Raw genomic sequence first — 15,119 nt, 5'->3', positions numbered from 1 at the left:
TAAAAAAAAAAAAAACTGACTATGAAATTCTTGCCACACTAATACTTTCTATACATTGATTGAGAAAACAAATGAGGTATGATTGTTGTGCATAGGTTGAGAGTATAATACACAAGTCATCTCCAATTTCAAGTATTTAATGAACCACATTTATTGTTACTCAAGCTGTAGTATAAGAAAGATTGATGAGTAGATTTAACTTTTTTCAAATACATAATCAGTAAGACTTTTAAGGTTTGAAAGCTACAGTGCTTGGATGTATACATTCATCACATCAGCGACTCCTGGGCCTGAAGAAAGAAAGTAAATTTATTAAGGCTCTGTTGGTACATTGTGTGCTAAGATACATATTAAGACATGTTGGTACCGTCAAAACAAATTACACATACAAATGATATGGAGTTTAACTAAAATTAATTATGATATGAAAAGGCGAAGATAATGAAAGTTGATTAATTCTAAATATCCTATACATGTTTGCCCAACTCTTTAATTTGTATTCCTTAAAGGAGTTATGAGATTGCACACTGTTCGTTATATTCAACTTTCATATACCAAAGTTTTCTTCTCATAAAGACTGTAAATGTGTTGAATATTAGTAATATTTTGTGGCTTCAGTATCAGTCACTGATCCCTAATTTTTATTCATCTTGCAATTTATCCGAAACGTAAATTTGAATCATCAGCGAAGTAAATTCTTTTATGGGAGAGTAAATAGTACAATGTGAAGGGTGAAGATGACGAACAGTGATGGACTCTCCTTGAATTCACCAACCCATCAACAGTGTTTCCTCTTTGATACAGCCACAGAGTTAAATAGCTATACAATTTAATGACACCATTATATCTTAAAAATCACTTACTTTGATTCCAGTTTGCCACTTTTGAACTTTTACTATACAGCAACGCTGGGAAGTTTCCCTTTTTCGCCCATGAACATACTTCATTGGTCTTGTCTAAAACTACAAACCATCCAGAATCATTGGGGCACCCGCCATAACGCTGGTTGACAAAAAAGTGCCTTTTAACAGGATTTGTATCTCTGTCGTGTCTAAAAAAAAATAGCAATTGTGTTTATGAAACTTGAAGCGTATGAATGATGAAAGCAAACGACACATGTATGTCATAGAATCAATCTTTTTTAAATACAATATCAAGTACCCTTCAATAGAGAAGTAGTTAGTGTTGGCGGTTTTGAGATCGGACCAACTACTATGGAGAAGTCTTGATTTGCTAAACCAGTCTTTGTTGTTGCTTCCACTCCCATCAAATTCCAAGAAAGCTAATGTTTTCCCCTGTCCACCAAGTTCCACTCTGATCTGAAAATACACTCACTTAATTAAGTAATAGTGATCTTTTATGGATTAGGCAACGCTTAAACCGAAACATGAAACGCTGGAAAAATATTCTCTACATTGTACTTTCTCGTCTGATATGAAACTGACACGCAGCAGACATTTGAAAAGCCAAATGCTAAAAACATGAAACCTCTACAAATAACTTATTAGATTTGACATTTATATCCTTCTAATTCAACATGTAATCCTAAATTCTAGATGATATGAAGACAATTAAATATTTTAGACGTTCTTTTTTATCACAATGTACTAATTGTTTGCGGATTTTACGTCCTGTTCAAAATATTTCACTCACATTGAGATGTCATCAGTTGTAAGTAAAGTAGCACAAATTGAAAAGTGTTCTTAGCACTTACGACAGTAAAAGTGGGGGTTCAGAAATGTACCAACGCCAGTGGCGACACGGGGACACGGTTTTGAAAGTGAACAGTTTGGGAACTGTCAGTTTTGTTTGGGGAATGAACGCTCAAAAGTTTGAATGGAACGGTTCTCAGCAAGAGCAGAACGCTTTGTTCCATGAAAGGTTTGACCTCAATCTCGTGCATGTTGGACATGTGTAGTACGTTTTATTGATACAGAGACATTGGGGGTAAACGAAATTCCTTACCCGAATAAAACTTTAATTTGATTAAAATCATGAATACTTTAAAATGGAAGGAAGGGGAAGGAAAGTAAACACATACATTGTATACTTCACTTAAATTCCACATTGGGATATTTGCAAGCATGTACTGCATTCAATATAAAATAATAATAGCATTTACTCATTTGAAGTCTGATATGAATACGATTGTTACTCTTAGGTGGGAACATTCGAAACTGTTCGTACCGAGAACTGAACAGTAACGGAACGGTTTGGGGTGGTGTAACAGTACGCTTCAGGGTTTGAAGGAAACATCATAAAATATACCAAAACGTGTGTTTAATTATGAAGTAAATAGCACACCTTCTTAATACTGAATGACTCCCACTGATCTATAAGAGGACTTCGCAGATGTTTTGCATTATCCCTCCAGTGATCCAGCTTAAAACCCGGAGGAAGGCAGCCATTATTAGGAGTGCATTGTGATGGTGACTTTGTGTTCCAGGCATCAAGGACAGATTCACCATTACCTTGGACTGCATGAAATACTAATTGCCAACCTGGAAGAAATTGATGAAGACGGTATAAAAGATTCTAACTTTTGTATTTAATTATCTTGCGACATCCATTTTGTAAATTGAAAATCCATTCTTTTCACCACAGTGTAACGATAAGGTCATTTTGTTGCTATGAATCATTTTCAAACGTTTATTTTCCAGGAAATGAAATTCTAATTGATTAGGAGTGTGAAATCACCATGGGCATATATGTGAGACATATGCTTGCCAGGTAACTCAAATAACAGAAAGAATGACTAGTTGATTGATTGTATATTGTTTCACGTCTCCCTGTGACACGGTGCCTCAATTTTTACGGTCTCATCCGAACGACCGCCCCCATTTAGCCGCCTCTTATGATCAGCAAGGACTACTGAGGACCTATTCTAACTCGGACCTCCATGGGATAGAATGACGGAAGCGATGTGTATTGTCTTTACGAAAGAGCGCTTTATATCTTTAACGACAACAAGCGTCTTTTACGACTTTAACGACAGAACAATGTAATTTTATTGAATTGGTAGGCACACAAGAGTATTTCGCTACATTTTCAAAGGTCATATACATTTTTTCCTGAATTTGTGTTGAAAATGTAAAACAAATTCACTGCTGAAAAACGGGTAGAAAATTCATTAGACTCACTGCATCGAACGAATTTATTTCAGATTATATAATCTCAAACGTTTATGACCAGCGAGTTTTATTTTATTAGACTGGAAAGTATTCAAAATTTTGATTCCTGTGCAGAATGCAAGGTGAAGATAACAAACAGTGATATTATTCATAAGCGAACTCTATATGTATACTTATTAACGAGGGCTAAAAGATTGTTTCTCTACAGTATTGTATCTTTAAACAGTGTTATTTTCTATCATTATATATGCCAGTATATAATGAAAAAATGCAGGAAATTGTATACTGAAATTCGTGTGATTGAGAGTTTGTTATTTACAATTAAATCATATAAATGTATGTGAAAGACATTGTTACAGTTCCCACACACAACAGTTTCCATCGAGAAAAACCTTTGAAAAAACCTGATTATCCTGTTCATATTTCTCTGATATATTGGAAGACTTGGTATATGCCCTATATGGTGTATGAAAGGTGAAGACAACGAATAATGATCAATCTAATAACTCCTATAATCATAACTTACTATCTTCATGTCCATATCCGATATCTGTAGTCAAAACTGCAACCAGACCCAGCGAAATCAACACACAGGAAATACACTGCATATTGAAAATCTGACTGAACAAACACAAATTGATAAATATTGCATTGCATTACCATTGATCTCAGAACATAGCATACTAGCGACATTTGGCTTCAGAAAGTGATTGACCTTTAATATGGTAAAATTTGCTAACACACAAATCATTAAATTTAAGCCCCCAAAATCCCACATTAACATTATCCATTTTGAGATCATTGAGGAAAATACATAAGTAGAAAAGAAACCCTGAAACAACATTCATATATCATCTTAAATGACTCGAATATGAAACATAAAAAATCCCATCTTGAGATATAAGTGGTGTAAATATTCTAAAAAATGTATACTCGGAACCGGATAATTTCGTTGTTCAAAAATAAAATTATTACCTTGGGATATACAGAAATCCAGTAGTTTGTTGAAACTTAGCTCGATCTCTTTATATAGACACCACTGTTTGTTGACCCCGCCTTCCTGAAATATCCTTCCTATTTCCAAAAATCATCACATGGCGTCCTTGCGTACAACATTACAATAATTACTTTGATAAATCATTTGCAATAGTTACCATATTTTTCAAGTAACTAAATGTGACGTAATAGTACATTTCGAAATACTGTCACGTGAGTAATGAGCGTTAATGCTCGGTCAATCAAAAATAAGTTAATTCTAGTTGTTTATGTTTTAACATTATGCAATACCTTGTTTGTGACACTACTATAAACTACAGAATTTGTGTAAAAAATAATATGTTATTTTCCGATTTCCTTCAATACAACATATCGTGCACACAACGTTCAGTAAGAAATTTGCTAAAATAAAATAACATAATATAAAGATATGTTAATGTTAAAGAAAATCAAAAGCAATTGGTTCGTTCCATAGTATTCATAAGACTTGAAAAGCACACACTAAATGCGTTTATCTTAGTATGTATCTTTCATTTTTAGAATGTAAATTTGCTTGAAAATTCACCTTTTGAATTAATACGTAAGATAATTTTGTTAATCACCCCATGTCAACGTACATGATGTTTAGTAAAATATAAATTTTTCATGTTAAAGAGATTCAAACGAATTGGTTCGTTCAACACTATAAATGCATCGTAGAACATAAAAAGTATACACTTCGTGCATTTTTCGTACTATTTCTTTCGATTTAATAAAGTGTAAATATATTTGAAAATCCTCCTTTTCAATTTACTTGTATATGCATATTAATTTGGTTAATCACTTCCCATGCAAACGTATGGTGATGTTTTGTTTGTAAATACGATTATTTACGCATTTGATGACCTGATTTAATATGACAAGCCTTCTTCACGCTATGGTTGTCGTAAAATATAAATAAATATATATGCTGATTAATTATTTTCTTCATCCTTAAGATATTTGTGTCAGCAAACTTTATACTAGATAAACTGTGTTTCTTCTAAATAGATCCCATTAACACACATCATGACAACTTTGCTGAATAAAAAGTGAATTTAATATGTACATGCACTGGTTGCATGCTACTGGGAGATTTGGTTCCACAGATCGTGAGTTCAACCCAGAATAGGGGCTCAAGTGGGTATTCAAATAAAATAAAGTAATATTCTCTGTCCTTTATATCAAATATTTCTTCACTTAGGGAAGTTATGTATCAATAAAAGTGTATTGCTCTTTTCATGCTTTTCTGAGGCTCTGTACTGCCACCATAATTTGTATGGTGTAAAAGTCAAGGTCAGGTTTTATTAATTTTGGAAAAAATAAAATGACATTTGGATGTGGGGTTCTCGGCGGGTGTGGCCTGTCGACAGGGGCTGCTTGCTCCTCCCGGGCACCTGATCCCACTTCTGGTGTGTCCAGGGGTCCGTGTTTGCCCTACTATCTATTTTGTATTGTTTTTGAGAGTTATGAGATTGATCGCTGTTCGTTATCTTCACCTTACATCTTTCATTCAACATATAAATAACGAATATCTTATATCCTATCTTTTCAGTATCACCTGATTAATTTATGACAGATCCAACAAACACTATGCTATCTTTGAAAAATTGCGTTGGACTTAATCCTGATTCAGGCCTGTTGGCTTCAGATTAAACTCAACAGCAGGCAAATAATCTTGCCTATAGATATTATCAGATTATTTTCTATGTTCCTATTACAATGCTGAAAAAGGATACCAGTCTCAAATATACAATGATTTCAAAGATTTAAATCATCACAAATGGGAAGACGGTAAAGTCCACGAGAAGAAATTGTTGACATGTTGGGAGGAAAATTGCGTTTTGAATGATTTAATATGTTGTGTGCGTTGTAAAAGGATAATGAATTTGATTTCAGATTGCTGTGATATATCTCTGTGAATATTGATATTTCTAAATACGAACGTCAATTATATGTCTGAATTGTATTAAATTTTTCAATCTCTTCTGTGATATAACATTTTAAAATGAATATACACCTGGAATCGACTAACTTCTGATTATGTTTCTTACATGATCCATTATTGAGAAGAAACACAATTCATCTGGTGTAAGATTAATGACATCAATATCTGAAAGATGAAGACAATAATCAAAACGTTTCTTGCAAATAAATGTGTTTCTATGTTACATATACAGTATACCATAGTGTAAAGAGGGACTGTTATAAATCAGGTCAACGTAAGCGTAAACAATCGTATTTACAAACAAAAAAATATCATAAGTTGACATTGAAAGTGAACGTGATTAATATAATTGTTATGCCAATGAATTCGAGTGATGGTATTTTAGATATATTAAAAACTTTACAAAAATGAAAGACAGTAAGACAAAAGCACATAAAAATATAGTTTCCACGTTCTATGAATAGGGTAAAACGAACCAATTCGCTTGATTCTCTTTAACATGGAGTTTTCATATCCTGCTAAACATTAATATGCGTGTACTTTGACATTGGAAGTAATTAATAGAATTGTTATACATATACATTCAGACGATAGATTTCTAAGTACACTTACATTATATAATAATGAAAGACAAATGGTACGATAAAGGTACTGACTGTATGCTTTTCAAGTTTCAATACTATGGAGCGAACCAATTTGTTTGATTCTCTTTAAAATAAAATATTCATATTCTGCTACATGTATTTCATTCCAGCAAGTTCCTGACTGAACGTTGCGTGCAAGATACGTTGTAATAAAGAAAATCGGCGAACTTAGCAGATTTTTTTTTACACAAATCCTATAATTCATGCTAGTGTCACGAACAAGGTATTGCATAATATGAAACAATCAACAACTAGAGTTAACCTATTTTTGATCGACTAAGTATCATCCCTCATTACTCACGTGACAACATTTTGAAACGTACTATTATTTCACACGTAATTATTTTAAAATATGGTGACTATTGCAAAATTTTAAGTGAAGTAATTTTTGTAATTTGTATAGGCCGTTACAGATTGATTTTTGGAAATAGGAAGGATATTCCAGGAAGGCGGGGTCAATTTCGAATGATGTCTATATATATAGCACGAGCTATGTTTCTACAATCTACTGGATTTCCCTATGCACAAGGTAATGAATTTAGTTTTGAACTATCAATTATCTGGTCCTATACATATATTTTTAAAATATTTACACTACTTTGATATCAAGATGGGATTTTATTAGTTCATATTGAAATAATATAGGATGATATATGAAATGTCAATTAAGTGCTTCGTTTCGGCTTATTCATTCCTCCCAATTATCTCAAAATTGATAATGTTAATGTGTTTTTGGTATTATTTTAATGGTTGATGTGTTAGAAATTTGTAAGGTTTTAGAAGTCAATGAATTCTGAAGCCAAATGACGCTAGTGTGATTTGAGACCACTGGTAATGCAATGCAATATTCATCAATGCATTTTTATTTAGGCAGAAGTTAGATATGTCGTATATTTCTGGTGTGTTGATTTCGCTTGGCCTGGTAGCAGTTTTGACTACAAATATCGGATATGGACACGAAGATAGTAAGTTGTGATTATTTACAACATACAGTGTTTATACCAAATTATTCAATTCTATCACCGAAATGTGAACAGAACAATCAGGGTTTTTTTTTTCGATGGATATTGCTTTATGTGGGAAGTGTGACAATGACTTTCACATACATTTATATAATTTAATTGTCCATAACAAACCTTCAATCACACAACTTTCAACAGAGAATTTCCTGTATTTAGTCAAAATATACTAGAACATATAATCATGTGAAAATAACATTGGATGATATTGTCTAAAGATACATTACTGTAGCTAAAAAAATCCTTTAGTCGTCGATAATGGGTTAACCTTCAAAGCTCGCTTATGAATAATCTTCTACACAGGAATAAAAATTTTGCAACAATCTTTTGTTAGATGAACTTTCTTTGCATGTTTGTGGCATGTATTCACTTAATATTTGATAATTTCCCGTCGTAATAAATCCCGAAAAATGTTTGTCATAAACGTTTGCAATTATATGAATTTGAAATAAATTCGTTCAATGCAGTGAGTCTAGTGGATTTCCCATCCGTTGTTAGAAGTCAATTTGTTTACATTTCCATCACAAATTCAAAAAAATGAAGAAAAAGTATATATCACTTACGAATATAGCGAATAACATTGTAGCCTTTGAATTGAGGTCGCCGTAGCTCCATGCTATAGCCTTCGCTTCGTAATCTGCGGGTCGTGAATTGGAGCTTCGCGCCAGACCTAAGACATTTACAATAAGTAATAACTTCCTTGCCAAACACTCGGCATTTAGAAGTGAGAAACATGGGTCGGATATGAGCCTTAAAATGGGGGTCCTTTGTCGCGGCAGGCGTTGGCACGAACCCTTACTGCTACAGCCCTCAGTGCTAAGCTGAGTTCTAAACTTGTAGTATTTCACCCACAGCTGGTGATGTCTGAAGACGAATGAAAAATTATCAACGTGACGTAAAACAATCAATCAATAAATTAACCAATTGAATAAAATTGAAGTATTCTTTCATTTTCATAAAAAAAAATAAAAGATGTTTCACATTTTGTATCTGCTATTCATTATGTTATTTAAGTTATCTAGCATGCATATATGTCACATGTATGTTCATGATGATTTTTAACTCCTTATCGATCAAGATGTTTAATTCCTTGAAAATAAACATTTGCAAATCATTCATAGCAACAACAAAAATGATCATATCATTACACTATGGCGAGTTGAGTGGATTTTCAATTTGCAAAATGGACGAGATAATTAAGCACAATATATATATAATTTTCATACAACCTTAATCAATTTCTTTCAGATTGGCAATTAGTATTCCATGCAGTCAAAGGTAATGGTGAATCTGTCCTTGATGCCTGGAACACAAAGTCACCATCACAATGTACTCCTGACAATGGCTGTCTTCCTTCGGATTTTAAGCTGGATCACTGGAGGAATAATTCAAAACATCTGCGAAGTCCTCTTATAGATCAGTGGACGTCACTCAGTATTAAGAAGGTGTGGTATTTACTTCATTACTATTAAGATATCTTGTAATCATAACTACTCAGCAATGTAATGTAAAGATACGTGTTGTATATTCTAAACACACATTATTATATACTGTACAGTGTTTCCAACTAACCGTTCCATTCAAACGGTTTAACGTTCTGTTCCGAGATCAAAGCGTACCGTTCTTATCTAAACTATTTCGTTCCCTTAAATGGTTCGATCTCACGTGGTCATTCGGAACTATTACATCAGTTAGTCAATGTAGGTTAGCAGGGCTATTGGTCGAGATAGAAGAATAACACAATAATGATTCTTCATTCGGCACAGAATTTAAAAGTTGCACAAGGGTGGACATTCCATCGATTAATTCAGTTAAACTTTACAAATTACCAAATTCACCACTACAGGACAGAGTATATCTTTATTTTGGGGTAAACTGGAAATTAATTTTCACCAAAGATTTTGGAAGGAAACCATCTTACTGGCGAAGAATAATTGTTAAAATTGATTTTTCATTACTAGAAATAAGAAATGAATAAATTACTGTTCATCGAAAAAAAAAATCTTGTAGTGTTTTTGAACCAAGAAGCAAAATTTCACCTCAGAGACTTTAAATTAATGTGTACGGAATGAGTACAATTACGTATACCATCAACCGATATGATAATTTACCGGGACGATTGAAACAATGTGAGCATTCTATTATCGAATTCAAACGTACAATAAATAATATTTACAAGGAAAGTGGTTATTATTAACGATTTTCAAATGACAAATCTTTATCATTATCCATTGTTAAATTACATCTTCGTTATCTTCACCTTCCATGTACATGTATTGGTCTATTTAAGATGATCTACATGTAAATACAGTTTACCTATGGTAAAAATGTCAAATGGTGTAATGCCCCTTTTCATATACACTGTAATGTACATCTGAATTGTCATCAGTCATTGTTTGAATGTTTACAAGAAACATATGTACACAATGAATCCCCCTTTCAAAAATAGCATTTGATTTAAGCAATCGAAAATTATTATAGTACTTTTGAGATATGGGTGACAATGCTATTGATATCGTGGCAAGCTACTGACAAACAAGCTGTTTAAACCCCTGTACCGTTGATGGTACAGAGGTTTCAACAGTCTCAATTGAAGTCAGCATTTCGCAAATTCTATAGTCGTTATAACGATCTAGTTCATTAATGCAACCTATCATTGGTTCAAATGCTGTCTGACATGTTTCATACCGATTGTTAGGCCGTTCTTGGCACACTCATTTTGACTACGGATAACTCCATTTACCTTATCAGGATATAGGGCTCACGGCGGGTGTGACCAGTCAACAGGGGGTGCTTACTCCTGTTAGACACCTGATCCCACGTCTGGTGTGTCCATGATTCCGTGTTTGCCCAACTATCTACTTTTTATTGCTTATAGGAGTTATGAAATTGACCACTGCTCGTTACCTTCACCTTTCATATCGGATCTGAAACTACCTAATGCGATTATTTTCTATTGATTACATTAAATGGATGCAAATATCCCCATGTGAAATTGAAGACGCGTATAACTGTATGTATTAATTTACGTTCATTCACTTTCCTTCTATTTCAAATACTTATAATTCTAATTAGACAAAACTTGTATTTAGACAAGGAATTTCTTTTACCCGCAATGTCTCCGTATGAATAAAAAGTGCCAAACGTGTCCAAAAAATGTAGACTTTGAAATCGAGGGTAAACCATTTGTTCCCATCTTGACCTTGAGAACCACTCCGTTCAAACCGCTGAGTGTTCATTTCTCAAGCAAAACCGTTCGTTGCCAAACCGTTCAGCGTTACTTAATTGTTCCACTGGTGTAGTAGTCCGCTTCAGGGTTTATAGTACATTTACGGATGCGGTATCTCAGTGGTAGAGTGTTCACTTCGTAATCGAGATATATTGAGTTCCAGCACCGCTTGTGCCATGTCCACGTAAAACTTAAGACGTTAACATAGGTAGGGATTGCTCCTTCGCCAAACACTCGGCATTTAAAAGTGAAAATCACAGGGTTTTCGGATATGATCTCATAAAAAGGGTCCCCATGTTGCGGCAGGCGTTGGCACGTTACAAATCCCTTAATGTCGTAAGCACCAAAAATAAAATTGTGGTACTTCACTTATGACTGTTGACATCTCAATATTAATGAAACATTTTCAACGGGGCGAAAAACAAACAAACTCGTACATTGAACGTTCTTAAATGTGATGATAAAGAAGGTTAGACTAAAATCTTTTATATTCTTCATATACTCTAGAATTAAGGATCACATTTGGAAGTAGAGGGATATCAATATCAAATCTGGTATTTGCAAGTTATTTATAAAGGTTTGATGATTTTAGAGCTTGTTTTTTCAAATGTGTGTAGCGTGTCGGTTTCATATCAGACGAGAAAGTGTAATGTAGTGTTTATTTCTCCAGTATTTCATATTTTGATTGAAGTGTTGCTCAATCCATAGAAAGTCAATCCTACTTAAGTAATTGAGTGTATTTTCAGATCAGAGTGGATCTTGGTGGACAGGGGAAAACACTAGCTTTCTTGGAATTTGATGGGAGTGGAAGCAACAACAAGGACTGGTTTAGCAAGTCCAGACTTCTCCATAGTAGTTGGTCCGATCTCAAGACCGCCAACACTAACTACTTCTCTATTGAAGGGTACTTGATATTATATTATAAAATATTGATTATATGGCATATCATAAGTGAATTAATGTGTTTTTATCATTCACACAATATTACTTTTATTATTTCTTTCTTAGACACGACAGAGATACTAATCCTGTCAAAAGGCACTTCTTCGTTAACCAACGTTATGCGGGATGCCCCAATGATTCTGGGTGGTTTGTAGTTTTAGACAAGACCAATGAAGTGTGTTCATGGGCAAGAAAGGGAAACTTCCCAGCCTTTTTGTACAGCAAAGGTTCTAAAGTTGCAAACTGGAATCACAGTAAGTGATTTTTAGGATAGCATGGTTTCATTAAATTTCGTTGAATACTGCAATTTGTGGTTGTACCCTTAATATAGATTAGTGAATTCCTGGACGAGTTAATCGTACTATGTGTTCTTCTATACGATTTGACTTTGTTGATGATTCGAATTTTCGTTTCTGGTTAGTTGCAATATGAACGAAAATTGGTGAGAAAAATGACAATGAAGCCGCATAATATGACCAATAATCAAGAAATGCAGTCATTATTAGGACATAAATATGTTTTAATTGATTATTTGGTATATGAAAGGTGAATATAACAAACAGTGATGAATCTCATAAACCCTATAAGGGATGCAAAATAAAGAGTTTGGCAAACACGTAAAGTATTTTTGAAATGTTCATTGTCGCCTCTTCTTCATATCATAATTTAATTATATTCCAACCCGACATCATTTGTATTTCTAATTGTTTTGACGGCACCAATATGACCTAATATGAATCTTCACAAACAGTGGGACAGTAGAACCTTAATACACTTGTTTTCTTTTTTTCAGGTCCAGGAGTCGCCGATGTGATGAATGTATATATTCAAGCACTGTAGATTTCATGGTCTAAACCTTGAAAGTCTTACTGATTATGTATTTGTAAAGTTGTGTCTATTCATCAACCCTTCTTATACGTCAGTTAATTATGAATTACAATACATGTGGTTCATTAAATACTTGAAATTGCAGGTGACCTGTCAATCATAATTTTAATGTACACTTAACATTTATGCCTCATTTGTTATCGCTATAATCGTATAGTAGTGCTGTCAAAGTTAAGTGAAAAGTCGGTTAACCGTGGTACAAAGACGTTAAGTTCGGTTCGGTTCGTATATTCCGGATTTCGGTTCCGTTTTGTTTACATTTTACATATCCCATTTCGTTTGATACACGCCCCATGATTGGTTCGATATTTTTGTCAATGATATTCTAACAAAAGAAAGTCCAAGTGTAATAGTAAAACAAACCATGGTGACATGTGTAAAGAAATCGCAAAGGTGGGGATGCTTTAATTTTCTACGAAAGTGGGAGACAAAAGTTTTTAACAAAGATCTCACAATCTGCAAAATATTCAAGTGCGAGTTTAAGTATGCAACAGCATCGTAATAGCTCAATGGCAGTGCATTCGCTTCACTACCGGGATATCGTGCCTTCGAAAAACACTCAAACCTGAGATATAAGCATAGGTGGCGATTACTCCTTTGCCAAACGATCCGTATTTAAAAGGGAGAATCAAAGGTCTTGCAGATATGATCTTAAAAACAGAGGCCCCATGTCGCGACAAGAGTTGGTACGTTTAATGACCTTTACTACTACGATTGTAAGTGCCATGCATATGTTGTAATTTACAGTAACACACTTAGAGCTTATAGTTGATTAAAAAACTCTTAAAAGCTAATATTGCCTGTTGCTTTCTTTATAATGTCGTGTAAATAAATATTTCTTATAATTATTTGATATAATGCACTAAACATTGATGTTTGCATTTTTACAGAGAAACAATTACTTCAGGGTCCACGATATTCATTAAGTTAATTTATTTCATCACTCAAAATAAAACCGAACAGACCCCCCCCCCCCCGAAAACCAAGGTTTTGTTTCCTGAACCGAACGAAGCCGAAAAATATCTTAACCGTGCCTGACCTATCGTATAGGGTGTATTGGCGTGCCAAAAATTTCATAGGCATAGCAATCAATTTCTTATATTTTGTCTTGTTAGGAAAATCATACAAAGATAGTAAGGTATAAGCTTAGGGTAGCGATTTTGGCAAGTTTCTTTTGCACGGTCAACAGGGGGTGCTTACTCCTCCTAGACACCTGATCCCACCTCTGGTGTGTCCAGGGGTCCGTGTTTGCCTTACTACCTATTCTGTATTGCTTATAGGAGTTATGAGATTGATCACTGTTCGTTATCTTCACCTTGCATATAGATTTGTATTAAATGAAATATATTGATATTCAGTATCCTTGACTCAGACCACTGGTCAGTCAAACGTAGAGTTGAACTAAGAATAGTATCACACACCACCTGAACGATTGAAAACATTAACATCTGAATCTCGCATACACTAGTTTTTATTCAATTGGAATATTTTTACATTTATTAATAGAACGCATACATATATCTTCAATAAATTGCAACTAGGAGACTAAAATGACGTAAATGGTGGGAACTTTGAGAACAAACCAAAATAAGTATAAATTCTTCCAACTAATTAAAACGAGGTCGGAGTAATTGATTCTAAATTGTTTAACGTCCCACTCGAGAATGTTTCACTCATATGGAGACATCACCAGTGTCGATGACGGTCTGCAACGTTTGGACACTTACGGCGTTTCAGCAGGGTGGACATTTTATTGTGCCTCATATGTTGTGACGCGGCGCCTCGGTATTTGCGATCTCATCCGAAGAGGTCGATGTAAAATCTTTAAACGACGAACCCTTAAAGGACACATCTCATGTTTTCAAAGTATACAACATTACATGCATTTCGTCTTCTTTATGCTTATAGTAATTGATTCTAATAGTTCGTTCGCCGAAATTTTGCGATAATTAACCACAATACAGACTTAAATCTAAGCCCCGATTTCAAAAAGTCTAGTTAATTAGGTAGGTAGTCACGTGGTACAGTGACGTCACAGGCGCCCTTCGGATTGTGAAAGTACTGCGAGATACTATTAAAAACTCAACTTTTAGAGGCCTAATTTATTTACCATGGACAACATTTAAATCGATGTTGACAAATATTCCGAGTTTTATATGTTTTCGCCACCAGTGCGCACATATAACGATGTAAATACCCAAATATAGCGAGTATTTAAAGCGTGTATGAAATCGGCAATATTGTGAGTAAATAATGTTTATATGGGTCACTGTCTACAAACTGTTTGGTGGTGTTATTCCTTTA

At 34.1% G+C, this 15,119-nt stretch overlaps 2 protein-coding genes across 7 annotated transcripts in view; one reads left to right on the top strand and one right to left on the bottom strand.

Annotated features, from left to right (window-relative positions):
- Window positions 1-121: 121 nt before the first annotated feature.
- The window catches only part of LOC125677748 (uncharacterized), a 59,802-nt gene continuing 44,804 nt past the window's right edge, over window positions 122-15,119 (bottom strand). Inside the window, exons 1-6 of one of the 6 annotated variants that reach the window (XM_056158691.1) lie at window positions 4,107-4,312; window positions 3,658-3,752; window positions 2,305-2,501; window positions 1,162-1,319; window positions 864-1,051; window positions 122-290 (exon numbers count right to left, since the gene is read on the bottom strand). In XM_056158691.1, coding sequence (XP_056014666.1) covers window positions 244-290; window positions 864-1,051; window positions 1,162-1,319; window positions 2,305-2,501; window positions 3,658-3,739 — 672 coding nt within the window. In that variant the 5' untranslated portion in view covers window positions 3,740-3,752; window positions 4,107-4,312 and the 3' untranslated portion in view covers window positions 122-243. Of the gene's footprint in view, window positions 1,320-2,304; window positions 2,502-3,657; window positions 3,753-4,106; window positions 4,313-15,119 lie in introns of those variants that run through there. The other 5 variants (XM_056158690.1, XM_056158695.1, XM_056158697.1 and 2 more) reach the window with 5 other exon arrangements.
- On the top strand, window positions 7,153-12,899 carry LOC125677750 (uncharacterized). Its single transcript, XM_048915928.2, has 6 exons — window positions 7,153-7,266; window positions 7,608-7,702; window positions 9,005-9,201; window positions 11,732-11,889; window positions 11,994-12,181; window positions 12,721-12,899. Exons 2-6 carry the CDS (start codon window positions 7,621-7,623, stop codon window positions 12,765-12,767), a joined length of 672 nt encoding a protein of 223 aa, XP_048771885.2. The 5' UTR covers window positions 7,153-7,266; window positions 7,608-7,620; the 3' UTR covers window positions 12,768-12,899.

This window comes from Ostrea edulis, chromosome 3, assembly GCF_947568905.1.
Source record: "Ostrea edulis chromosome 3, xbOstEdul1.1, whole genome shotgun sequence".
NCBI classification, from domain to species: domain Eukaryota; kingdom Metazoa; phylum Mollusca; class Bivalvia; order Ostreida; family Ostreidae; genus Ostrea; species Ostrea edulis.
This window is presented reverse-complemented; position numbering and strand designations above follow the sequence as displayed.

What these genes read in the sequence shown, in the direction of transcription:
- LOC125677750 (XM_048915928.2), top strand. Translation starts at nt 7,621, where the DNA reads ATGTCGTATATTTCTGGTGTGTTGATTTCGCTTGGCCTGGTAGCAGTT. An exon ending in AACTACTTCTCTATTGAAGG is followed by an intron (nt 11,890 to 11,993) that starts GTACTTGATATT and finishes TTTCTTTCTTAG; the next exon opens with ACACGACAGAGATACTAATC. An exon ending in AGTTGCAAACTGGAATCACA is followed by an intron (nt 12,182 to 12,720) that starts GTAAGTGATTTT and finishes TCTTTTTTTCAG; the next exon opens with GTCCAGGAGTCGCCGATGTG.